This window comes from Carcharhinus amblyrhynchos, chromosome 9 (assembly GCF_965287045.1).
Source record: "Carcharhinus amblyrhynchos chromosome 9, sCarAmb.v2.hapA, whole genome shotgun sequence".
Classification (NCBI taxonomy): domain Eukaryota; kingdom Metazoa; phylum Chordata; class Chondrichthyes; order Carcharhiniformes; family Carcharhinidae; genus Carcharhinus; species Carcharhinus amblyrhynchos.
The window spans coordinates 41951371-41978723 of NC_137332.1; the positions used below are offsets into that span (position 1 = coordinate 41951371).

General features: G+C 42.5%; 1 protein-coding gene across 5 annotated transcripts in view; it reads right to left on the minus strand.

The window, feature by feature from the left end:
- The window catches only part of patj (PATJ crumbs cell polarity complex component), a 359514-nt gene that overhangs the window by 48299 nt on the left and 283862 nt on the right, over positions 1 to 27353 (minus strand). For all 5 annotated transcript variants that reach the window (XM_080195514.1, XM_080195515.1, XM_080195511.1 and 2 more), the window contains 3 exons: positions 24585 to 24668; positions 8356 to 8549; positions 4262 to 4409 (listed from right to left, as the gene is read on the minus strand). In XM_080195514.1, the coding sequence (XP_080051640.1) occupies positions 4262 to 4409; positions 8356 to 8549; positions 24585 to 24668 (426 nt within the window). The remainder of the gene's footprint in view (positions 1 to 4261; positions 4410 to 8355; positions 8550 to 24584; positions 24669 to 27353) is intronic.

The following is a 27353-nucleotide window of genomic DNA, read 5'->3' on the forward strand; positions in this document are numbered from 1 at the left end:
TGGGCGAATGGGCCAGGAAATGGCAAGTGGAATTTAATGTTGGCAAGTGCGAGGTGGTCCACTTTGGTAGGAATAATGGTAGGAAGGGTTATTACTTAAGTGGCGAAAAACTGCAGCAGGCGACGGTGCAGAGGGACCTTGGGGTCCTTGTGCATGAGTCGCAAAAACCCAGCTTGCAGGTGCAGCAGGTGGTCAGGAAGGCGAATGGGATGCTGGCCTTCATAGCGAGGGGGATTGAATATAAAAGTAGGGAGGTCTTGCTGCGGCTGTATAGGGCATTACTGAGGCTGCAGCTGGAGTACTGTGTGCAGTTTTGGGCGCCATACTTATGCAAGGATATTTTGGCCTTGGAGGGAGTGCAGAGGAGGTTTACTAGGCTGATGCTGGAGTTGAGGGGGTTGAGCTATGAGGAGAGGCTGAATGAATTAGGCTTGTACTCGTTAGAGTTTAGAAGAATGAGGCGAGATCTCATTGAGACGTATAAGATGATGAATGGGATGGATAGGATAGAGGTGGAGAGACTCTTCTCGCTCAGAAAGGATAGTAGGACTAGGGGGCACAGCCTCAAGATAAAGGGGGGGCGGTTTAGAACGGAGTTGAGGAGGAACTTCTTCACTCAAAGGGTGGTGAATCTCTGGAATTCTCTGCCCGTTGAAGTGGTGGAGGCTGCCTCGCTAAATATTTTTAAGATGCGGGTTGATGGGTTTTTGATAAGAGAGGGGATTAAGGGTTATGGGGAGAGGGCGGGAATGTGGAACTGAGCCACGACAGATCAGCCATGGTCTTGTTGGGTGGCGGGGCGGGCTCGAGGAGCTGGATGGCCTACTCCTGCTCCTATTTCTTATGTTTAAATATCAACAAAGAATGACAAAGAAGTTGATAAAGAAAGGAAGGATAGACTATGAATCTAGGCTAGCGCTAAATATAAAAAAGGATAGTAAGAGTTTTTATAAATATATAAAAAGGAGGAGGCTGGCTAGGGTGAATGTTGGACCCTTTGAGGATGAGAGGGGGGTTTAGTGGTGGGGAATGAGGAAATGGCTGAGGCCTTGAATAACTTTTTTGCTTCGGTCTTCACGGAGGAGGACGCGAATATTTTGCGCTGGAAAGATGGTAGGAGTGGAGGGCCTGAATGAGATCATTGTTGCTAGAAAGGCAGTGCTCAACAGACTAGAGGGACTGATGGTGGACAAGTCGCCAGGACCGGATGGAATGCATCCCAGGGTTCTGAAGGAAATGGCAGAGGGGATAGTGGATGCCTTGGTGATTATTTTCCAAACCTCGCTGGATTCCGGGGGAGTGCCAGAAGATTGGAAAATGGCTAATGTTACGCCGCTGTTTAAAAAGGGTAGCAAGCAAAATGCAGGGAATTATAGGCCGGTTAGTTTAACGTCTGTGGTAGGAAAAATGCTTGAATCCGTAATCAAAGAGAAAATAGCGAGACATCTTGAGAAGAATTGTTTAATAGAGCAGACGCAGCACAGATTCGTTAAGGGGAAGTCGTGTCTGACGAATTTATTGGAATTCTATGAGGATGTGTCTAGTGCGGTGGATAGAGGGGAACCAGTGGATGTGGTGTTTCTCGATTTTCAGAAGGCGTTTGATAAGGTGCCGCACAAGAGGTTATTACAGAAGGTAAGGGGGCATGGAGTTGGGGGTACGGTGTTAGCATGGATAGGGGATTGGCTGTCAAATAGGAGGCAGAGAGTGGGGGTCAATGGGTGCTATTCGGATTGGCGGTTGGTGACTAGTGGAGTGCCCCAGGGATCAGTGCTGGGGCCTCAGCTATTTACCATTTATATAGATGATCTGGAGGAGGGAGCCGATTGTAAGGTGTCGAAATTTGCTGATGACACAAAGATAAGTGGTACAGCAAATTGCGTGGAGGGTGTGGAAAGTCTGCAGAGGGATCTAGATAGGCTGAGCGAGTGGGCGAGGATCTGGCAGATGGAATACAATGTTGGCAAGTGTGAGGTTATCCACTTTGGTAGGACTAATAGTAGGAAGGGCTACTACTTACAGGGCGAAAAGCTGCAGCATGCTACGGTGCAGAGGGACCTGGAGGTCCTTGTGCATGAGTTGCAAAAACCCAGCCTACAGGTGCAGCAGGTGGTCAGGAAGGCAAATGGGATGCTGGCCTTCATAGCGAGGGGGATTGAATATAAAAGTAGGGAGATCTTGCTGCAACTATACAGGGCACCGGTGAGGCCACAGCTGGAGTACTGTGTGCAGTTTTGGTCGCTGCACTTGCACAAGGATATTTTGGCCTTGGAGGGAGTGCAGAGAAGGTTTACTAGGCTGATACTGGAGTTGAGGGGGTTGAGCTATGAGGAGAGGCTGAATAGACTGGGCTTGTACTCGTTAGAGTTTAGAAGGATGAGGGGGGATCTCATTGAGATGTATAAGATGATGAAAGGGATGGATAGGGTAGAGGTGGAGAGGTTCTTCCCGCTCAGAAAGGACAGCAGGACTAGAGGGCACAGCCTCAAGATAAGGGAGGGGGGCAGTTTAGAACAGAGTTGAAAAGGAACTTCTTCAATCAAAGGGTGGTGAATCTCTGGAATTCTCTGCCCGTTGAAGTGGTGGAGGCTACCTCGCTAAATATATTTAAGACGCGGGTAGATAGGTTTTTGGTAGGCAAGGGGATTAAGGGTTATGGGGAGAAGGCGGGAAAGTGGAACTGAGCCACTTCAGATCAGCCATGATCTTGTTGAATGGCGGGGCAGACTCGAAGGGCTAGATGGCCTACTCCTGCTCCTATTTCTTATGTTCTTGTGTTCTTTAGAGGTGACTGTGCAAATAAATAACCCTCTTTTTTAAACCCACTATAGCTTAAAACCACTATCTAGATGGACTACACACTTTGGAGGCAAAGAAACACACATATCTTCCTCTCCAAAAACCACACTCATTATGGGCAGTAAGGGAAAGGGTACAAGGGTTTCACATCATTACTGACCCTAACCATAATAACTGAAAGAATGAAGAAAGCTCATGTGGAGCAGGACAAGCTACTAGAAGATGGAGGAAGGGGAAAATGGGTCACAGCAGGAAGTTGTGCACACTTAGGGATCTTTAGGGAGCAGTGTTTTTGTCTTTACTACAATGAGGACCAATGCTTGCGATGTCTTAGCATCACCAAAAAGGCTGCAACTGAAATGAGCCAATAGCTGCAGCCACAATGCCAGGGCAAGGACAGTATTTGACACACTTGTCCTGGCTGAATATCTATCAGTGTGTGTGAACTGTAAATTGTAGGTGTGAAAACTGCATAGTATTAAACGCATGAGGATGAGGTAAACCATATAAATTGCAGAGTTGAATATTGTTTACTAGAAATTGTTGCTTGGTGTGTGTTTGGGCTGTGATGAATTAAACAGTTGATGAGACTAAAGGTTCAGATGATAGAATATGTCATTCAGTGATGAACACATTCTCTTTGACTACACATCATGTTAAACCTCTCACTCTTTAAACTTTAACATTCACGTTCAGCCATTTCTAAATGCTAAAACCCAGATTTACTTTTCCAAAAGCTCCCATTACTTCCCCTTTTAGAGAAGCACAGTGTCTTTAAGTAGTACTGGACACTCATGATATCGGGTCCCCAGGTGATGCATTCAGCCAATGAAAACATGGGGTGTGCTGGCTGCATTTAGCAATAATTTAAAACAGCAGGCAACAGAACTTTAAGATGCTGCCTACAATCATATGAAAGGGTCCAGTACTAATTCTGTATTGCAAATTCCAAGCACGTTCTTGTGGATTAACTAATTCAACCCCCACCAGAGTCTGAACCTGGAAGTTTGGATGGTTCATTCAATGCCAAATCATGTGTAGAAAGCAAAGCATGTGTAGAAAAGGATGGAATTAAGACGGAGAATAAAGAAAAAAATGAATTATTCAAATTTCCAACATTAATGAAAACCTGAAGGAATGAGTTTACACTTCGAAAAGCTAATATTTAGTGCCAGGCTGCTTGTTTAACAGTAATTAAGACTTATCACACCCATTGAATGGGTATTTATGTTGGAATGCATAAGTTTTAACTTTTTTTTAGTGAATTTAGTTGGCATCCATCATCTAAGTAATGTAATATTACAGCCATCTATTTGTTTAAGCACTGGGGGTCTCAGCGGGACCAAAATAGCAAAGCTTGTGTAGGAGTAGGGCAACTCGAACAGCAACTTTCTGATTTCTGTATTTAACTATGCATGCACAATTGAAAAATATGGTTTTAATGCAGTTACTCCAAGCTTACCTTTAGTATCGTTGCCACAGTCTCCTGAGAAGCGTTTCGCATATCCTCTCCATTTACTGATAAGATTTGATCCCCTTGCATGAGTCTCCCATCAAGTTCAGCAGCTCCACCTTTAACAATGTCCGAGATAAACACTCCTGTTCCATTCCTATTGAAATCAAGTAGTTCCAGTGATTTCACAGGGTATGTTGACAAAAGTACATGGACCTAAAGCTCCATACAATGCAGCTATTTTATAAACTATATCAGTAGTATAACATGAGGTATAAATTCAAATGCAAGCCAACAGTATAGATACGATTAAAAGGAAGCTAGATGAGCATGTGAGAGAGAAGAAAATTGAGAATTGTGATGACAGATTTAGATAAGGAATGTAGGGAAAACCTCAAGTGGAACATAAATGTCAGTATTAACAAGTTGGGTTGAATAGCCTGTCCCGGCGTCACATACCCTATGCTTTAAGCGGAATGCCTTGTGCACAAACAGCATAAATTTCTAATTATAATTTCAGCATGATTTCAAACTGATGCTTTTTCATAATCCTGAATGATCAGAAGCTGGTGCAGTCTTCATGACTTAGTTCCAATATATACATTGGGAGACCTAGGCTCTGCTTGCACCAGAAACAAAATAAACACAGAATATTACCCCATGAATCTCCATCTATCCCCCATCTTCCAAAGCACCATGAACTCAATTTCATTTTTGATTTTCATTACAATTTACCGAGGGTAAGCAGGAAAACTACTTTAATCCCTGCTCTTGGGAACTGAGCAGATGGTATTGGAGGGGAGAAGGAAGTAAAAAAGTACATAATGTTCAACATTCCTGTACGGAAAGGGCCTGCACTCTCCTCAGCACCTATTCCAATGGCACAAAAAACCTGCCATTTAGGTATGACCTTGGTCACATCACTCTGTACTCAGTTTATTAACACATCAATGGATCTAAATCAATGTCCTATTCCTATCCAACATACAACTCTGGGGGTTACTTTATTGATTTGGTCATAGAAATCCTAACAACTTCAATTCAACTGCCTCAAAACTGTTCACAGCAAACAATATTAAAAACTTATGCTGAATAAAAGTGTACATTTAATGCCCATTCCTAAAATGGTGAAATAAATATGCAGGGGCTTCTAGTTCATTTCTTATATTTGTTTATGCAATATATACAATTCTTACAGAGTTAATCCAAACGAAGAACAGAACTTGAAGGTACTGTACTACATCACAATTATAATAGTCTCAGAAACGTCAAAGCAAAAATCCATCAAACAATGCTCTAAAATCAATACTTTATACCCTTACTAAAAGCTAAAAACAATACAATAAAGAGGGTCACTATATCTAGTCCACTTTGCTATCCATTTTATTCTACTAAAACAAGAATAAGTGTACTACTGCACCTTGCTGGCGAGTTGCTCCTTGCTGCATATTCTTATGTTAGAGAATCATCTGGACCAGGGGTTCCCAAATTGGGGTCTGTGGAACCCAGGGGGACTGCGACAGGACAGGCACATTTGAAAAATGTTGCAGAGCTGCTTGTCCAAATAGAGGCTGGCTTCAGGAGGAAGAAGCCAGACTCTGAATGGACAAGCATGGACAGCAGAATGATGGGAAGTGTGGGCCTCAGAACAAAGCTTGGAGCTTGCCTCAGTACAGGGGCCAGGAACAGCCTTGGAGCGATGCTACAGCAGGGGCCTGGAGCAGGCCTCTTTGGAAGAGGTTGGAAGGGCACCTGGGCGGACTAAGAGGGGTGAGCGTGTATGTGTTTGGGGGGGGGGGTTGAATGAGAGAGGGAGGAATGGTTGTGTAAAGAGATTGAGTGCCTGGGTGAGCGAGTGAGCGAGTGCCTGGGTGAGCGAGTGCCTGGGTGAGCGAGTGCCTGGGTGAGCGAGTGCCTGGGTGAGCGAGTGCCTGGGTGAGCGAGTGAGCGAGTGAGCGAGTGCCTGGGTGAGCGAGTGAGCGAGTGCCTGGGTGAGCGAGTGAGCGAGTGCCTGGGTGAGCGAGTGAGCGAGTGCCTGGGTGAGCGAGTGAGCGAGTGCCTGGGTGAGCGAGTGCCTGGGTGAGCGAGTGCCTGGGTGAGCGAGTGCCTGGGTGAGCGAGTGCCTGGGTGAGCGAGTGAGCGAGTGCCTGGGTGAGCGAGTGAGCGAGTGCCTGGGTGAGCGAGTGAGCGAGTGCCTGGGTGAGCGAGTGAGCGAGTGCCTGGGTGAGCGAGTGAGCGAGTGCCTGGGTGAGCGAGTGAGCGAGTGAGCGAGTGCCTGGGTGAGCGAGTGCCTGGGTGAGCGAGTGCCTGGGTGAGCGAGTGCCTGGGTGAGCGAGTGCCTGGGTGAGCGAGTGAGCGAGTGCCTGGGTGAGCGAGTGAGCGAGTGCCTGGGTGAGCGAGTGAGCGAGTGCCTGGGTGAGCGAGTGAGCGAGTGCCTGGGTGAGCGAGTGAGCGAGTGCCTGGGTGAGCGAGTGAGCGAGTGCCTGGGTGAGCGAGTGAGCGAGTGAGCGAGTGCCTGGGTGAGCGAGTGCCTGGGTGAGCGAGTGCCTGGGTGAGCGAGTGAGCGAGTGAGCGAGTGCCTGGGTGAGCGAGTGAGCGAGTGCCTGGGTGAGCGAGTGAGCGAGTGAGCGAGTGCCTGGGTGAGCGAGTGCCTGGGTGAGCGAGTGACTGGGTGAGCGAGTGACTGGGTGAGCGAGTGACTGGGTGAGCGAGTGACTGGGTGAGCGAGTGACTGGGTGAGCGAGTGACTGGGTGAGCGAGTGACTGGGTGAGCGAGTGGGTGGGTGAGCGAGGGTGAGTGAGCGACTGGGTGAGTGAGTGAGTGACTGGGTGAGTGAGTGAGTGACTGTCTGGGTGAGTGTCTGGGTGAGTGACTGACTGGGTGAGTGAGTGACTGGGTGAGTGAGTGACTGGGTGAGTGAGTGACTGGGTGAGTGAGTGAGTGACTGTCTGGGTGAGTGAGTGACTGGGTGAGTGAGTGACTGTCTGGGTGAGTGAGTGACTGTCTGGGTGAGTGAGTGACTGTCTGGGTGAGTGAGTGAGTGACTGTCTGGGTGAGTGAGTGAGTGACTGTCTGGGTGAGTGAGTGAGTGATTGTCTGGGTGAGTGAGTGACTGGGTGAGTGAGTGACTGGGTGAGTGAGTGACTGGGTGAGTGAGTGAGTGAGTGAGTGTGATTGTCCGGGTGAGTGAGTGAGTGACTGTCCGGGTGAGTGAGTGAGTGACTGTCCGGGTGAGTGAGTGAGTGACTGTCCGGGTGAGTGAGTGAGTGACTGTCCGGGTGAGTGAGTGAGTGACTGTCCGGGTGAGTGAGTGAGTGACTGTCCGGGTGAGTGAGTGAGTGACTGTCCGGGTGAGTGAGTGAGTGACTGTCCGGGTGAGTGAGTGAGTGACTGTCCGGGTGAGTGAGTGAGTGACTGTCCGTGTGAGTGAGTGAATGACTGTCCGTGTGAGTGAGTGAGTGACAGTCCGGGTGAGTGAGTGTGTGTATGCTGGTGAAGATGCACGAGTTTGATAAGAGTATCAGTTTTCCAGCATCACTCCTCCCATTAAAAATGACAAAGGGAAGACTTAAATTTTTCTTAATAAAATAACTTTTCAAATTACCCATTCCTAAAGTGGGTAATACTTCCAGAGGTTAATGTGACGGGGACATGCAGCTGGAAAATGTATTTGTGACTCTGTGCCTCTCCTAATGTATGCACAGATAATAACTAGAAAAGACTGGCTTACATTTGATTTCGATGTCGTGGCAAAAAAAGGGATATCGCCATTATGAGAACGCTTGGTGTTCCCCAATGCACTTGGGAAGGTCACCAGGTGTTCCACTGCTCGAAAAGTTTGATCTAGACACATTTGCTGGAATTTTACTGCCTTGCATGCCCGAGACTCGTAAGATCTCGCCCGAGGCCAACGGAAAATGCCATTCTGCGAGCCTCACCCACCCCAGCGGCAAAATTCCAGTCATGGAATCCAGTTATTTTCTAACATATTTAACTTTCAACGAATATTCATTTGGATATAATGTTATATTTGGAAAATTCCATATATGTTCCTTATTAAGCATATTATTATTAGTAAGGATCTGAGAAAAGTTCTACATACCGTTTTCCTACAATGCTCAGGCCTAGTCCCCTGCCAACTTTCTTCTGAAGATCTGCGACAAATACATCCAAATTCTCCTCATCCTTGTACTGTGCTTCATCCCTGAAGATAGTGAGTCGCACCTTTTGAGGCGTCTGTCTCAGTGCTGTGATTGCTTCTTCATGAGTTGCATTTCTTAAATCAATTCCATTTACCTAATAGAAAACAGAGTGGATCTTTCTAGGCATTTGTCACGGATCTAGATTTAAAACGATAAATAAGTTGAGTTTTCAAGGAGAGCAGCTTGTGGGTGCTAGTCATTAAGGTCTGAGCTTTTGCTGAGTCAGAGGGGATCCACATGCATCTTCACCAAAACGGCGTCACAGCCCTGACCCTGGATGTTCCTCCTCTAAATCTGGCACCCATCATTTTTACTGGGATGGTGGGGGGAGAACAGAGATGGATTGCAGTTTGCACATTTGTGGTTTATAGAGACAGATACACACGTAAAAGTGCAGCTGCCTTCAAACAGATACAATTTTTGTTCCTAGGATGTCCATGACTTGTGGGCTTTAGGCACTTTAGCAAAATATTTAAAGGTGGGGTACCCTTTTCAAGAGGTCAAGCTCCCCTTCAGGGAGCTATCCCTTTGGGAGTGGTCAAGTGTCCTTTGTGATGTTAAAAATATACCATGCATAAAAGGTGGATAAACTCAGTGTCAAGCTGTTAAGGCATTTAAATCCCCAATTCATTAATTTAAAAAAAATCCCATATTGAAAAAAAATCAGAGCTTGCAATTTCACTGACTCTCTGTTGACATAAGCCTGAAGGTGAAGTTAACATTATGGACTTGCTGCTGCATGGCTGATTCCCCAACCTGCCATTATTACAGTGGTGAGTCTGTAGGTTCACAGTTTAATTGACTTGGATTATTAAGTCTTTGATGTGGAATCATTAATGCATTTTTAAGGGAATTGAGTGCACGAGGATTTTACATGTATTTAATGGGTTTTATGAGTGGGATTGTTTTTGTAAATAGTGTTGTCATCAACAGACACTTGCAACTTTATTTTAATTAATCTTACCATTTTATTTCATCTCACCTGAGGTCTGTCCACAATCGTTGCTGCATATGCTGGCATGGAGGGTGTATGGGTAAATGGAGGCGGTGGTGGCACTGTTGGCATGAGTTGGCACTAAGTTGGCTCAAAGAAGGCCAAAGAAGCAGGTAGAAAGACACAGGTTGACATGGGCGATAAGAGTTGCCAGAGGTGGAGAGGCATTGGTTGGTATGGATAGGGCACGGGGATTGTGTAGAGGATGAGGGTGTGTGAGGAATGAAGGCTGAAAGGCTGCTTTTGGTTTGATTTATTTTTTAAAAAATGTACTTTTTAAAAGCTTTTTCCATTTCCAACTCTCTCTCAATCATCTTTTCTTCTCCATGTTGTTTTCTGAGTTCTGATCTTCACTTTCGATTATATTGCTGTACTGTTAGTGTATTGATAATTATATTATGCATTTTGTCTACTTAAGCCTACCAGACCTGTAATACCAACAGTGGGAGTCTAGAAAGGGAATAAAGGAATCCGAGTTGTAACAGCATTTGCAGTTTAGATTCTGAATGCTTCTTATTGAATCTTACTGTTTCTTCACAAAAACTAGACAATACTCAAGGGAAAACTTGGAAAATATAATGGCAGGAATTTTCCATCCATTCACATGGGTAGGATCTTTTGGTTCCACCAAGTCAAACATCTGCCACGGGTTTTCCAGTGGTGAGGTGTGTATTCAACAGGACATCCCATTGACAACAGTGGGAGCTTGCTGCCAGCCAACGGCAGGCCACCTCCACTTCCGCATGCAGAAAATCCCGCCTAATGACTGCAGCCCAGTGTAAAAACACAACAATCAGAGTAAGAAAGCAGCAGTGAGAGTGATAATTCTCAGGCACACACACAAGGAGACATGCAAATCATTCAACTGTAGATCCAACTAAGGGAATTGAGGAAGAATGTTCATGCAGACAAAATATATTTTAGGTACTGGGAAAAGGGGACAAGTGAATTTATTCTTAATTTCTGAGATTTATTTCCATATTTGTTGATTTTACATGTCTGATATTTAACTTTTAAGGAATATGTTATACTGAGCAAGATTTAAAGAAAACACCTCTTTCAGGAATATGAATAGCATACTTTTTAGAAATGAAAATTTCTTATCTATTAATGAAATAAGTGTTAATGGCCTTTTCGTAAAAGTGAGATTTTAATTAATTAGCATGGCTATATGAAGCTGACAATGTATGACACACACAAGCAAGATACAAACCTTTTAATTGTATAGACAGATTGTACAAAGCCAGATCAAATAGGTTAAACTGTAGCATTATACATAATTCCTTGATCTGGCTCTTTATATCTCATTACATTGTGTACTATTTAATGATGTATTTTTTCTCTCTGCCACTGTTGCTCTGTAACTGGCCAAAATGAGCTGTGTGTAACTGGCTAAGGTTCAATAATGTTTTGATTTTTCAGCTGTCTACTGAGAAAGTGCCCCAGCTTTACACCATACGTGACTGAACTCAGAACTCTCTTGTCGGGAATCAGGAGCATGAACCACTGTACTCAGCGCTTTCCACTATAGCAAAGCACATTTAACTTTAATCAATAATTCAAAGATGCATCTGGTCATTGTATTCTATTATCAAAGTGTGAAAAGGATTTAGCTCTTGCCAGCTGTTCAAATTTAAAATAAAGTGTTATATAACACTGCAGACTCAGTTTTAAAAATATATTATTAAAAAAATCCAGTCATATAGCTGTTCTTTCGTTATTTGTTTCATACTTACATTAAATTAGTGTGCACAAATAAACATTTCATTTTGAGGCTTTTTTAAAAAAAACCTTTGGTTCAATGGGCTGTGTACAAATATCAAATGTCCTCAAAATAGCTCCGTACACCTCAACAGGATTCCAGTAGATGGCACACTTGACCAACAATATTTGTCAATGCCAGTTTCAGGAAACCAAATTATTTAGTGCTAGCTGTTGGGGACTAAACAACACTTTTTCAACTTGCAAAATTTATATCCTCGTCAAAACAAATTTCGACTATGGGATTGAATGGAACAATTGTCCAGAAGATTAACCAAGTAAATCAAAATCCTTTGATTTTGTAACTAAACTCTATTTGTATCGAAAAGATTGAACGGTATATGAACCAAAATGTCTCATGGTATATGTACTTTCTCTGCTCTTTAAAATGCGTGGACTGACTTAAAAACTTCTGGCATAAACTCCTGTGTCATTTTCAATGCGGCCTTTTGGCTAAGATCAAGCGTAGGATCAAGCTCAAGATCAAGATCAGGTGCAATGCGTGTTCTTTTCAGCTTGGATCTAGTATGTCTCTTGTGGGAACCATGAATTGGATTCAATTTGAATTTGAATTATTTTTTGGAGCAAGCAGGGAGATGGATTAGGAGCTTGCACTATCCACTCTGCACATTGGCTTTGTAACTCTGAGAAAGGATTAAAAAAAATCAGCGTAACAACAGCAGAAGAACCAATTTGTACCAGGTTTTTCTGAGGAAACTGGTACACAAGTGGCCTGTACAGTAAAGATAAAATACTATGGATGCTGGAAAGCTGAAATAAAAACAGAAAACGCTAGTAAAACACAGGTCTGGCAACATCTGTAGAGAGAGAGAAACAGAGATAACGTTTCGAGTCCAATATAACTCTAAGGCTGGTTTTACTTCAGATCCTATCCAAATAACGTTCTTCAAACATTTGCTTCACGCACAAGTTCATCGAATTATAGATACCCTACAGTGCAGAAGGAAGCCATTCGCTCCATCAAGTCTGCACCAACTCTCCAAGAGACTATTCCACCCAGGTCTCATCCCTGTAACCCCATATATTTGCAACATTAATCCCCCTGACTCTCACATTTTGGAACACTAAGGGGCAATTTAGCATGACCAATTCACTTAACCTGCCCTCATTAGACTGTTATATCTGTCAAATCCCAACTTAGCTGACTAACAGAGCTCTGCCGCAGCAGAAGACCACAGAACGTGAGTTTCTGTGTTTACACTATTTCTGAATGTTTGGAAATTCATGTCCAAACTTTTAGACACAGCAAGTCACAAGGTAATGATTCATTTGATTTTCTAGTAATGAATTTTCCAATGAAGTTACAACTTTAGTTGAGAAATGAATAAGAGCTCCAGCTCCAGTTCACCCATCCATCCTTCTTCCTCTGTCTCCACCTTACTTCTCCCATCCCTGTGATCTCCTTTCCTCTCCTCCCTTATTTTCCATTCACCTCTTTCTGCCTTCACCTCCTCTTTCTCTGCTGTAGCTGGGCTCCGTTACCATACTGGATCTCTATTTGTAGAATTGCAGATGATTTCTTCGGACTTCTGCGTCTCTCCATTGTCCATCGACTTTGCTCCCCAATCTTTCTAGGTTTCTAGCTCTCATCGGTTTCTTATTGAGTTTTTTTTACTATTACCTTTTCCCAGTAACCTTGCTTTATGCTGCTTGCTCCCCTTGGCCTCAAATTGTTCTCTCCATTCCCCTCCCCACACTCAAAGAACAAACAAAATACAGCACAGAAATAGGCCTCCACGCCTACACCGACCACGCTGCCCGATTTAACTAAAACCCTCTATCCTTCTATTCCCAACCTGTTCATGTATTTGTCAAGATGCCCCTTAAAAGTCACTACTATATCCGCTTCCACTACCTCCCCCGGCAACGAGTTCCAGGCACCCACCACCCTCTGTGTAAAAAATCTGCCTCATACATCTCCTTTAAACATTGCCCCTCGCACCTTAAACCTGTGTCCCCTAGTAGTTGACACTTTCACCCTGATAAAAAGCTTCTGACTATCCACTCTGTCCGTGCCTCTCATAATCTTGTAGATTTCTGGCAGGTCATCCCTCAACCTCTGTTGTTCCAGTGAGAACAAACCAAGTTCTCCAACCTCCCCTGATAGCTAATGTCCTCTATACCAGGCAATATCCTGGTAAACTTTTTCTGTACTCTCTCCAAAGCTTCCACATCCTGAACACTATATTCCAAGTGTGGCCTAACTAAGGTTCTATAAAGCTGCAACATGATTTGTTGCAGCTTTATAGAACGGTACAGGGCGGCACGGTAGCACAGTGGTTAGCACTGCTGCTTCACAGCTCCAGGGTCCTGGGTATGATTCTCAACTCGGGTCACTATCTGTGTGGACTTTGCACATTCTCCTTGTGTCTGGGTGGGTTTCCTCCGGTTTCCTCCCACAGTCCAAAGATGTGCAGGTTAGGTTGTTTGGCCATGCTAAGAAATAGCCCTTTAGTGTCCAGAGTAGCGGAGGTTAGAGGGATTAGTGGATAAAATATGTAGGGATATGGGGGTAGGGCCTGGGTGGGATCGTGTTAGGTGCAGACTGAATGGGCCGACGGGCCTCTTTCTGCACTGTAGGGTTCTATGATTCTATGAACATGACTTACCAATTTTTTACTCAATGCCCCGGCCGACAAAGGCAAGCATGCCGTATACCTTCTTGACTATCTTCTCCACCTGCACTGCCACTTTCAGTGACCTATGTACCTGTTCACACAGGTCCTCTTGCCTATCAATACGCTTTAAGGGTTCTGCCATTTACTGTCTATTTCCTATCTGCATTGGACCTTCCAAAATGCAATACCTCACATTTGTCTGGTTGAAACACCATCTCCATCTCTTCACCCAAGTCTCCAACCGATCTATATCCTGCTGTATCCTCTGATGATCATCATCACTATCCACAAATCACTCCTAACCCCTAACCCTGTCCTATCTTTTTCACTCACCCTAGCCTCTAATTGTTTTATTCATTCCTACATTCCAGTCTTTAACCTTGTTCTTCCTCTGCTATTCTCCTTGGTCTCTTAACTTTCTCCCCTTTCCCTACTTTTCTTTCATATTCTAATTTCTTTTGTGCCTCTAACATTACAGTTTTAGTGCCACATTTTGGCATTTCACCATTAATTCAAGCAATTTCTATGCTTTATACTACAAGTGATTGACAGAAACTTCAGAAAATAGAGACATGCCAGGTAACAAATTAGGATTCAGGAATAGGTTGCAAATGCAAGGGGCAGACAAGGAGACAATCAATAGGAATTCTGTGACATCAGAGTCCATGTTGCTCATGGACTTTCAGTTTTGTTTTGGCTGCCATAGTCCTAGAAACAGTCTTAGAGGCAAGTTGGAAAATAAGTCTCTTTTCTCTCGGTTTTTAGTTTGAAAATTTTACCAGTTAGCTGAAAGCACAGCTTGTTGCCATCCTGCAGTAAAGAATCCGTGCTTTGGGGTTTTGGGAAGCCAATACCAATACCACTACAAACTGCTCTGAGTTTTCAAGATGATTTGAAATCAGCTTTCAACCTAGGGAATTCAATCCCAGTATCAAGTGCGCATTAGTCTGTGCTATGTTAAACCTGTGAAAAGGGTTTTTGTTGTCTAGGGGCTTTGGTTTTAATTGGAACACATTAGAGATTATTCATTAATAATACTTACAATATTGTGATTGTTTTGTTTTCACTTGTAATTGATAAAAGTTATTGCTAATTTTGTTCTGTACATGTTAACTGTATTCTTAGATAAGCTTTGATGACTAAGAGTTCCTTAGTGGGTCTTTTGGAAAATGTCATGTTTATCTGAGCCAAGTGCAAGATGCAAAACTTATGATTCTGGCAGGCTTCATAAAACACTTTGAACTTTCTAATCTGAATCATAATAGTGGGGACAACAGAACAGTGGGGATAAATGGGTAGCTCTGTCAAAGAGTTGACAATTATAAGTGACACTATGCTCATAGAACATAGGACTTAGCACAGTGTAGGCCATTTGGCATTTTGTACTTGCTGTGCCATTTAATAAGATCATGGCTCATCTGGTTGTGGTCTCAATTTCACTTTTTTGTCTGCTCCCCATAGCCCTTGACTTCCTTGTCTATCAAAAATGTGTCTAACTTTATTTTGAATAAATTCAATTATTCAGTCTCCACTGTTTTTCTGGTGAAGAACATTCAATAGACTAATAACCCACAGAGAAAAAAATTCTTCTAATCTCAGTCTTAAAAGAGGGTCTTATTGTTCTTAAACTGTGTCCCTTAGTTCTAGTCTCTCTCATAAGTGGAATGCACCGTAAATTCCCCTCAGGATCTTGTGCATTTCAATTTTTCTAAATCCCAATGAATATAGGCACAACTATTCAATCCATCTCCATAACATGACCCAGTTTATCTCAGAAATGAGTCAAGTGAACGTTCTCTGAAATGTGTCTAATGCAATTACATCCTTTTTCAAATAAGGAGACCAAAACTGTGTATTCTAGATGTGGTCTCACCAAGGCTCTGTACAGCTGCAGTAAAACTTTCCCACTTTTATATTCTATTCCCTTGCAATAAATGACAACATTCCATTTGCCTTTCTAATTACTTGCTGCGCTTGCATATTAACATTTGTGATTCATGTATCCCCAGGACACCCAGATCTATCCGTACCACTAAGTTCTGTAATCTCTCCATTTAAATACTGCTTTTTTATTCTTCCTGCCAAACTTGACAAGTTCACATTTTCCACATTATACTTTATTTGCCAACTTTTTCCCGCTCACTTAACCTATCTATATCTCTTTGTAGACTCTACCTCCCTTGACAATTTATCTTCCTATTACTCCTGGGGTCATTGGAAAATTTATCCATAATAGAACATAGAACACTTACAGCACAAACAGGCCCTTCGGCCTACAAGTTGCACCAATCATATCCATACCTACCAAGCCATAGAACTATCTATAACTCTCAATCCCATTAAATCCCACCTACTCATCCAGAAGTCTCTTAAAAGACCCCAGCGAGTTCGCCTCTACCACCACCGATGGCAGCCGATTCCACTCACTCACCACCCTTTGAGTGAAAAACTTAGCCCGACATCTCCTCTGTACCCGCTCCCCAGCACCTGAAACCTGTGTCCTCTCATAGCGACCATTTCAGCCCTGGGAAATAGCCTCCGAGAATCCACCCTATCTATACCTCGCAACATTTTATAAACCTTATTGTATTTTATAATACATTAGTCTTTTTATTCAGATCATTGAGGTAAAGAGTTGGGGTCCCAGTACTGATCCCTGTGGTACTCCACTAGTCAGTTTGTCAAGCTGAAAAAGATCCACTTATTTCTATTTGCTGCTTCCTGTTAGCTAACCAATCCTTTATCCACACTAATTTTTTACTCTCTACACTATGTTCTCTTATCTTGTGTAATAATCTTTCATGTGGCACCTTATTAAATGCCTTTTGGATTTGCCTTGTTTTAATCTTGTCTGTCCAATTTGAGTCATAGGGTATCACCTGCAATGGCTTCTCTTCTAGTTCTCATACTGCTACTTTTGGGATCCCCAGTGATTTATCTTTGAACCCTTTCTATTTTTCACTTACATGCTGCTCCCCTGCAATATCAATCCAAAAACACATCAACTTCGACATGTATACTGATATCACTCTGCTCGATCTTATTGCTGTTTTTCCCAACTCCTCCATTATCTCTAAATTTACAGACTGCTTGTTCAACATTCAGGACCAGATGAGCAGAAATTTCCTTCAATTAAATATTGGGAAGTTGGAAGTCATGGGGGGATCAAAAGGATTCTAAGTGCCAAAGGAGAGTGAAAACGGAGAGTTGCAGAGTAGCAGAGATCAGCCATGATCTAATTAATTACGGTATCAGTCTTGCTCAAAGGCTACTTCTGTCCCTATGTTACTGTATCGTGATATTTTTCATAATGTGCAGGTGATTACGACCTATTTGGACTTCCATAACATTGCCCGAATTTATCTGTGCCACAGATATCTTCATTCATGCCTTTGCTGCCCCCAGACTTGACAATTCCTATGTCCATCTGGTTGACCTTCCAGGTTCTACCCTCCCTAAGCTTGAGGTCATTCAAAACTCTATTGCCCATGTCCCGTTCACTTGACAGACCCCTGTGCTTGTTGACCAATATTGGACCCCAGTTAAGCAATGTTGTCCCAAATCTTCTGTTCCCTGGGGGTGATCATACCCCCGAGGTACATCAGAAGATGTGCTGGGGGAGACCCCGAAGGTTAGTTGCAAGGACTGCATAGGAATTGTCCAGGAAGTTTAAACATCTGTTGGGGAATTACTGAGCACCCACAACCAGCCAATATTCCAGTTTAAATCGGAAACTCTCAATGGTTCCAATTATTTTAGGATTAAAACCACTTTCAACTCCTGGGTAATTACAGTACTAACCCTCCTGAACCCTCAATTACCTTGCCATCCACTCCCCTAACCCAGACCACCCCCACTTCCCAATTATCCCATAGCCCCCAATCCACACTCTTCCCCCTGACCACCACAACTGGCCCTCCCATACTCTGCCGCTGCTAACCCCTGCCCTCTCAACCGTCAACTCCAGATCCGCGAGAACACCTCATGCCCCCACCCACCCCCCGACACATCTCTTATTCTTATTACTTACCCAAATGAGCACCTCAGCCTCAACCATCTCTCACCAGTTCCTCAAAGTTATTTCTTAAGATATTGTAACATATGTGAGAATTCTTGGTGGAAGTAAGAAGTAAACCAAAGGGTGGGCTGTTATCTACACTGTTAAATTAATTGTATTTGCTTTGTTTAATTTTTCCTGTGTACAATGAAGTCTTCGTAAATAAAAATGATATCTTGTGGTGTAGTTCACTTGGGTGAAACAAGTTATTTGGATTTTTCTTTACGTGTTACAGGCCCCTAAACAGATTGTAACAATATATTCTATATTTTGCAATACACCCATCATTTTAATACAGCATCATATACTTTGGCACACTGAATAAGTTCACAGGGGTGTAGGCATCCGGCCTGCATCCATCTGATTTTTTCAAAAATGAAAGAAAACCAGTTCCCTATTTATCATTTTTTTAATCCTTAATGACCTAGGGTGGAATTTTATAGCCTTTGCAGTGGGGGTGGGGCAATAAAATGTGGCAAACCATTTAAAGCTCCATTGAGTTCAGCAGAATGGAAGGCCCTGCTAGCAAGAGGGATTGTAAAATTCTGTTTTTACTTTCTTTCCATGGTGAGAACCAGAGTTTTACTAACATGTTGTTAGTCTCTAACTGATATCAAGATATAGCTCAGTAGGGTATTTCTCTTGAGACTGCCTTAGTACCATTTCATATGAACAAAACCACAGAAAATCAGCTTGTAATCACCCGCACGTTATGAAAAATGTCACAACACAGTAACATAGGGACAGAAGTAGGCATTCAGTAAGTCTGGTACTGTAATTAATTAGATCATGGCTGATCTCTGCTATAATTCTATTTATCCACCTCTGTTCCATATTCTTCGACAGTCAGGCAGGATTAGCTCAACTTGAAATATCTCAATTTTTTAAAAGTTTATTTATTAGCCACAAGTATGCTTACTTTGCAATAAAGTTGCTGTGAAAATCTCCAAGTTGCCACATTCTGGCGCCTGTTCGAGTACACTGAGCAAGAATTCAGCATGGCTGATGCACCTAACCAGCTAGTCTTTCAGACTGTGGGAGGAAATCGGAGCATCCGGAGGAAACCTACGCAGACACAGGGAGAATGTGCAGACTCTGCACAGTGACCCAAACCGGGAATCGATCCTGAATCCCTGACACTGTGAGGCAGCAGTGCTAACCACTGTGCCACCATGCCATGACCCAGAATTTAGGGAAAGAATATTGAATTCTTACTATTTTTGTGTGAAACAAAGTTTCTTGAGTTTAGTCTAAAATGGCGTAACTCTGATTGTAATTATGCCCTTTCTTCTGTATTCCTCCATGAAAGAAACAGTTTCTCTGTATCTAACCCATCAAATCCTTTAATCATTTTAAACACCTTGATAAGATTACCTCTCAATCAGCTAAATTCAAGGTAATAAAAGCCTAAGTTTACGCAACCCAGTCTCACAAGTTAATCCTTTAAATCCTGATATCAGTCACGTGAATCTATGCTGTATCCCTTTCAATGCCAATATATCTTTCTTGAGAATTACGCTCCAAAACAAATGCAAAACTTCAGATGGATCTGACCAGCACTCTGAGCATGACTTCCTCTATGTTACATTCCACCTCTATTTAGATAAAGGCCATAGTTTTTGAATGTTTTTTGTACATGCACATCATTTTTAGTGATTTGTGTACAGCTTATTGTGATTCCTAAATTATCATCATCTGAAACCTTGAATATACAAGTCTCTAATTGTCACCTGTCATTACTATACAGTGAAATCACGATAAGTCAAATTCGGATGACACAAAATTCCTGCTTTGTTGAAACTGTCAAAATTCCCAACAGCAGAAAATCCCATTGAATGATGCTCATAAGATATACTAGTAATTCCAGATTAGCCAAATTTATCTAAGCTTGTTGTATGACTGTGCCGACCAACTGGAGCAGAGCTTGATCACAAAAAGCATAAAATCATGCAGATGGGCATTTTTAATTACAAAGTTCCCTTACTTTTACCAAGTCAGGCCATTGTAGGATGTGAACAAATTAAGTAAAGACTTTTTCACACATTTACTGCCTTATAGTGTTCTTATTTGGCACTTGAATCTGTTTTTGACCGAGACCACATTTGTAGGCATATTGAGTTGCACAATGATGAATTCAGGTAGGAATGGGGCCGCCTTGACAATACGAAGCTCCACTTATCATAAATTTTTGGGTGGATTTCCTGGGATTTGACTCATCAGGATTTTACTGTATGTGGGAAAAATCTGAGCTCCAGTATGGATCCCCAGGAACATAAAATATGACATCCAACCAATCCGAGAACACACATTTTAACCCCACTCCCTGCTTCCTACTTCCCAACCAATTACCAGCTCATGTATTAAGGTTACTTTTAACTCTATGCATTCACACTTTTGCTAATCTCTTGTGAGAAAGATATAAATTCCTTTCCGTTCAATGGGATTTTCTGGGGGTGGGTACGGTTGGCAATTTCACAAAATAGGAATTTTGTGTCATCTGAATTTGACTTATTGCGATTTCATTGTATATTAATGACAGATGACAATTATAGACTTATATATTCAAGATTTCAGATGATGATAATTTAGGAAGCACAGTAAGTTGTACACAAACCACTAAAAACAATGTGCACATGCAAAAAGCATTCAGGAAATATGACGAGTCCTAGCTGTTCACATAGACAGTGCCCATCAACCCCCATCCCATCACCCTTAAAGTAATTTCTTTCCAATACACATCCAGATTAGTTAGACAAATACATGTCGATCCTCTTTTATCAGCAACCACTTTTCCTTTTGCTCAGTCACTGTATGCCTGCTGATAGCTTGACATCAATTGTGGGGAATCTAATAGATCTGTACCTGCCTGCATTTTCCCTCTATCCAATCTTAAATAATGAAGTAACTTTTGCAAACTTCCAATTCGAAGATAACTGCCATCGTTTCTTTTCAAAGTTCTATGCATTAGAGTTGGGGTTAATGCCTATAAATTTTTCCACCTGCCATCCAATTTGTTTTTTTTAAATAATTTCCCCATTGATGTGACAGTGAAGTTTCACAATCTGTCCACAGGGTGTCTCTGCAATTTCTAGTCTCAAACTTCTCTGGTACCCATCTGACAACAGGTAAGTCTTCAAAACAATGCTCTAGTTCAACATTAACATCAACCAAAGCCATCGTCTTCACCCTGCTCCTCAGAAACATCTCTCTCATGTCCTGTTATTCTCAGGCTGAATGAGATTGTTTGAAATCCAGTTTTCACTATGATCCTCAGTTGAGGATCAGACCCCATATTTTCTGCTACATAAAGATAACTTTTCTCCAACTCTACAACATTCCTGTCTCACATTCTTTGTCGCTAAGAATCCTTACGAATGCCAGTATCACTTCCAAACTATCACTTCTGCCATACGTTAAGCTTTACTTGCCTCTTATCATTGTCCTCACTAACTTGCTCACCAATGCATCAAGTTTAAAATCCATGTCTTTAACTTTGAATCCTTCCTTGTTCCCTGCCAATTACCCACCCTGCCTCAACAGTGCACTCTCCTCAAACCCCGTACCCTCCTCCATTCCCTTGACTCCATCATGTACGTCCCCTTTTGTTCCAGAATTGGTAATGGAGTCTTTGGTTCCCTCAGTCCTACTGCCTGGAATTGCATCCAAATTTCCTTTAACTTTTCACCTTTCCTCTAGAAACCACCTCATAGTCCATCTCTTCCATCAAGGTTTTGGTTACTTCCATTGATTTTTCATTTTGTGACTCTGCATCTGTTTTCAATAGCTCTGCTGTAAATTACTTGAGTTTTTTTATGTTAAAGGTGCCAGATAAATAGAGTTTACAGTTGTCTTGGCTTTAGTAAACATGCGGTGGTAAGTAAGATGCTGAGACGGGTTGACAGGTGCGACAAAAAAGGTGAGGAGAGATTACTAAAAAGATTTTTGGTTGCATTGAAAAAGCAAGACGGTAAATGAGGGAGCAAAATTGGAAATAAAATGAATAAATTGTTTTTAGGCCAACCTATTTAGGTGAAAAATAAGTAGGTTTCATATCCAATATTAATCCTTGTGAGATTAATGGGACACTGAAAATGCAAATAAATTCAGGCAATAAAAAACAGAACGGAATAAAGAAGAAGCAAAACCCCTCAAGGTACTGAGCACTATCTGTTAAAACTGACTGTCTGCCTGTGACAGCTTAGTGGTTTGGTACGCACGTACAGGCATATATACAGCTTTTGATATGCCCATTTTTCAATGTCTGATGCCAGGAAGTCACTTGTCTAATCTGCTCATTAGTGGGCACTTCAGTGTTTACAGATGATTGAACAGAACAGATGGATGGGTCCTGGCATTTGCATTAAAAAAAACAGTTTCTGATAATAATGGGCCACTTGTTAAACCTGTTCACAATCTGATTAACTTTTCTTAAAGTAATGATAATAGCAGGGAATTGGACAGATTCACAATGAACAAAGCACGCAACACAATCCAATGGCTATATCAAGATACTTACTGCTTGAACATGTACAGATCTGTAACAAAAAGAATTACATTCTCTGGCCACTGTTCGGATTTCATTTTGAGTTTGATCATCATTTTCATTTATGCACAATTCTCTTTCTACATTTTTGACCATCGAATTTTGGCAAAAATTATTTTTCAAAAATCTGTAAACAGAGTATTGTTTAATGACAGCTCAGGTAAGCACATACTTGGTGTGGAGGTGGCTATGTGATACATAAACACTGACATAGACCTGTTGGTCCAAGCGGCCAGTTCCAAGCTGGTAGAACTATTTTCAGTTAAAGACATCAGACAGAAAAGCAACAGAAGCTTGACTCTGGCATTTGCTAGGACACACAAAACTGGGGCAATGTTCCCTGAATATTAAACAGGCAAGTTGTCAGATTTTCACCGCCTTATGGACACTGCAGCAATATTCACAACCGGCGATATTTGTTATACTTCTTGACACAGTGACATTGATTAAGCAGCTACAACTGAAATCATTCAGCTTCAGTCAACTACTTCAAATCAACCGACTACAGTCAAATTTTATTAACGCAAGTCCTGACATTATCAAATAATATAACTGTTGGATTTTTATCCTTACTCAAGGTGTGTTGCCTCTCTACCCCAACTTCTCCATAAACAGTACTGTTCAGTCAGTAAAATAATAAAATAATTTATTGGGCTCTTTAGAGGGAAACATAGTCAATCTCTGAATGTAGCAGAAATTTAAGTGTCTTTGATATTCATTAAGATGAAAGGAACTTGACATTTCAATCTTTCTTCAACACAACTGCATACGTGCAAGCTCAAAGGGCAGTTCTGTGGACATGTTCTGGAAAGATATAAAAGGTGATGGTTCAAAGTGTCTAATTCTAACCTGACTGTGGCTCTGACATGTGAAGGAAATTGTGAACTGATTGAGAACCATAAAGAGCTAAGTTATCCCACATTAACCGGAGCTAAATGCTTATGTTATTTAATAGGGTTACAAATCGGCACTTGCTGACCATGAGACTTACTGTAACTATTTTGTGACTTTTAGAAAAATAAAGAGCATAAGATATTGCATGATTGCCTTCAAAATTAAGAACTTAATTTATAAGACTGCGTCCAAGCAGTTTGTCCCAAAGTTTGAAAAAATACCACACATTAACAATGAACATAGAACATAGAACATTACAGCGCAGAACAGGCCCTTCGGCCCACGATGTTGCGCCGACCAGTTAAAAAACAATGACCCACTAACCAAAACCAATCCCTTTTCGTCCATAAACCTATCCACGGATCTCTTAAACGCCCCCAAACTAGGCGCATTTACAACCGCAGCAGGCAGGGCATTCCAATCCCTCACCACCCTCTGGGTAAAGAACCTACCCCTGACATCCGTCCTATAACTACCCCCCCTTAATTTAAAGCCATGCCCCCTCGTGCTAGCTTTCTCCATGGCAATGCATGGCAACCTCGAATGTTCACATCATCCACAACCCGAGAACAAACTAACATAGTTACGCCTGTTATAAAAATAACGATTGCAGATTAAATACTTAATTCAGGATGAAAGTGTGTTTTCACTTGATTTCTTTAGAAACCTGTCAATTTTGAGACAATCTGATTGATCAATTTTGTTTCTTAACATGAAACCAAACTAAGAAAGTGCTGGAAAAATCTCAGCAGCTCTGACAACATCTGTGGAGCGAGAATAAAGCCAGCGTTACTGGTCATCCAGACTGGAAATGTTGACTCTAATCTCTCTCCACAGATGCTGTCAGACCTGCTAAGATTTTCCAGCACTTTATGTTTATGTTTCAGATTCCAGCATCCACAACATTTTGCCTTGACCATACTAAGGCAGGCAAGTTGTTCAATGTGATGTTTCGGTTCAAATACTGGAGCAGGAGATAATTAGGTGGAAGGTTTTCACCCAAAGAATAATAGACTTTCTTCGAAATTAGTCACTGGGGAAGTCATTGAACTAGTATCAACAAATTTCAGAAGAAAGCTGATGTGTTTCTGGAGACAAAAAACAGGCTGAGTAAAATAGTGAGAAGCTGAAATCCAGCTCCAGAAAAGCAATTAGATTACTGGAAATAATTGCCACAGACTGCAATTTTTTGCAATTATCCATTGCATGTCCAAAGTATAACGTAACGCTGCTGCACTCACCTCCAAGACTTGATCCCCAGCCCAGAGTCTGCTGTCTTTAGCAGCTGCACCCTCTTCATATACTTCATGAATAACTATTGCATCCTGAAATAAATCCATAATTATCATTTAGCATGACCAGAATTTATACGCATCTGGAAGCTGCTTTCCTAATCAGTTTAGATAAATCCCAGTGGTATTCATTAAATGCTCAATTTGTTTCCTGAAGAAATGAAGTAAGAAATAGCAGGTAGAAATGAAAAGTAGAAAAGTCTTCTGCAGATGAATCTCAAAACTAAAGACTCAGTGTTTTATTTAAGTATACTGGTCCAGAACCAGATTGCTCTCCTTGAGATACCACCACAATAGCTGGCTTTCTTTAAAACCGTTTTATATCTGTAACAGTGTGAACATTTCATTACATTAAGTACACTATATAAATGCAAGTTGCCATGGTGCGACATTTTGATTGTGATGGCCACATGTTTGAAAGTGTGGGTTAGCTTTTCATCTTTACCACTTGGGCAGGAGTGTAACTGAATAGATGGCCAGCCCTTTACAGAACCCACCGATTTTCATTCCATTAATTACAATAAAATCGTGACCTATATTTATAAAAAGTAAATGCATAAAAACACACACACTAAATATAGTGGGATGATCGGGCCATCTGCTCATTGCCATCAGCTGACGTTCAAACAGCTTTGATGGTATAGGCTTGATAAAAATTGCATTAATGGACTGCCCCTACATTTCCAACAGTGATGGGCAAGCTGTTAGACTGGAAGTTGGAATTTTTGGCAGGCCTGCTGCATACTTAAAGCATGCCTGCAGCTTGAAGCTCTGGAAATATTTGCTGTACTTGGAAGATTTGAACTGCAACATATCGAAGTCAAGAGTATCTAGTACTTATTTGGCAGAATTTTCCTCAGTGTTTTTGTACCACACTGTCCAGCTCAAATAGAGGTCGGAAGAAGCCCTCACTATCTGGGAATTAATAGCCAGAGCATAGGCTCATGGCGCTGTGGCAATGGCAGGTAAATGAGAGGCAGGGCATCCCCAAAACTACCTCCCCAACTTTTTCAAATGTAAAATAATAAAAGCTTTTGCTTCCAGACTATCATTGTGGTGTGTGCAAGGGAGGACGGGGTGATGGAGAGATGGGACGTGGTAGTGGGGAGATGGGAGGGAGAAAAGGAGGTGGTGGACAGCCCTTTCACAAGCCTCACCAGGCCTTTAAGCCTGCCTGGTGCTGCTGGCTGCCCTGGTCCGGTGTCAGGGGGCTACTTTGAGGCAGCTACATAGGCTCTGGATGCTAGACAATACCAGTTAGCCTCCAACAACAAGCCTTAAGTAGCTATAAAGCAGCTCAGTTGGTTGCCCTGGTGCCTCACCAGCCCACCTCCAGGAAAATGGAGAGGTGCTGGGGAGTAATTCGCTTCCTGACTCCACAAAGCCTGCCTATCAAATCCAAGGCACAAGTCAGGAGTGTGATACAATACCCTCCACTTGACTGAAGGGTAGGTGACGTTACGAGGTCTAAAGTTAAGGATAGGGTACAGGTAAGGGAAGAGGCCGAGGATGTCCCAATAATAGAGGGAGTAGGGGGCGTGAGTATAGTTGGTGGCGTCACGGCAAATAGGGTCCAGGTGAAGGCTGGGATGAAAGCGCTTTATCTGAATGCACGAAGCATTCGGAATAAAGTGGATGAGCTGGTGGTGCAGATTGACACAAATGGATACGATCTGGTGGCCATTACAGAGACGTGGCTGCAAGGTGACAGGGACTGGGAGCTGAATGTACAGGGCTATCAAGTGTTTAGGAAGGATAGGCAGGAGGGAAAAGGGGGGGGGGGGCATAGCTCTGCTGATTAAGGATAGCATCAAGGTGGTAGCAAGGGATGATATTGGAGCCAAGAAGCAGAACGTGGAATCGTTGTGGGTGGAGATTAGGAACAGCAAAGGGAGGAAGACGCTGGTGGGTGTCGTCTATAGGCCCCCGAATAATGATCTGGAGGTGGGGCGGGCTGTTAACGCGCAAATAAGTGTGGCGTGCAGGAATGGGACGGCCGTAGTTATGGGGGATTTCAATCTGCATATTGATTGGTCGACCCATGTTGGATGCGGTGGGCTCGAGGAGGAGTTCTTGGAATGCTGCCGGGATAGTTTCCTCGAACAGTGCGTGTTGGAGCCGACGAGGGAGCGAGCTATCTTGGATCTCGTGCTATGTAATGAGGCGGGTAGAATTAGGGACCTTGCGGTGAAGGATCCTCTTGGGGAGAGTGATCATTATATGGTGGAGTTTCTGGTGCAGATGGAGGAGGAGAAAGTGGGTTCCCAGACACGCGTACTTCGTTTGAATAGAGGGGAATACGGTAGGATGAGAGAAGAATTGGCGAATGTGGACTGGGGGAGCGTGTTGGAGGGAGGGTCTGCTGAGGAGCAGTGGAGGATCTTTAAGGAGATCTTTCTTGGTGCTTAGCAGAAATTTATTCCGATGGTCAAAAAGGACAGTAGGAGGAGAGGTAATAAGCCGTGGATAACAAAGGAGGTGAAGCAAAGTGTTAAATTAAAAGCGGAGGAATTTAGAGTAGCTAAGAGTAGTGGGCGAGAAGAGGATTGGGAGAGGTTTAAATGTCAACAAAGATCGACAAAGAAGTTGATAAAGGAGGATAGGAGAAACTATGAAGCTGGGCTAGCGCTTAATATAAAAAAGGACAGCAAGAGTTTTTATAAATATATAAAAAGGAAGAGGCTGGCTAGGGTGAACGTTGGTCCTTTAGAGGATGAG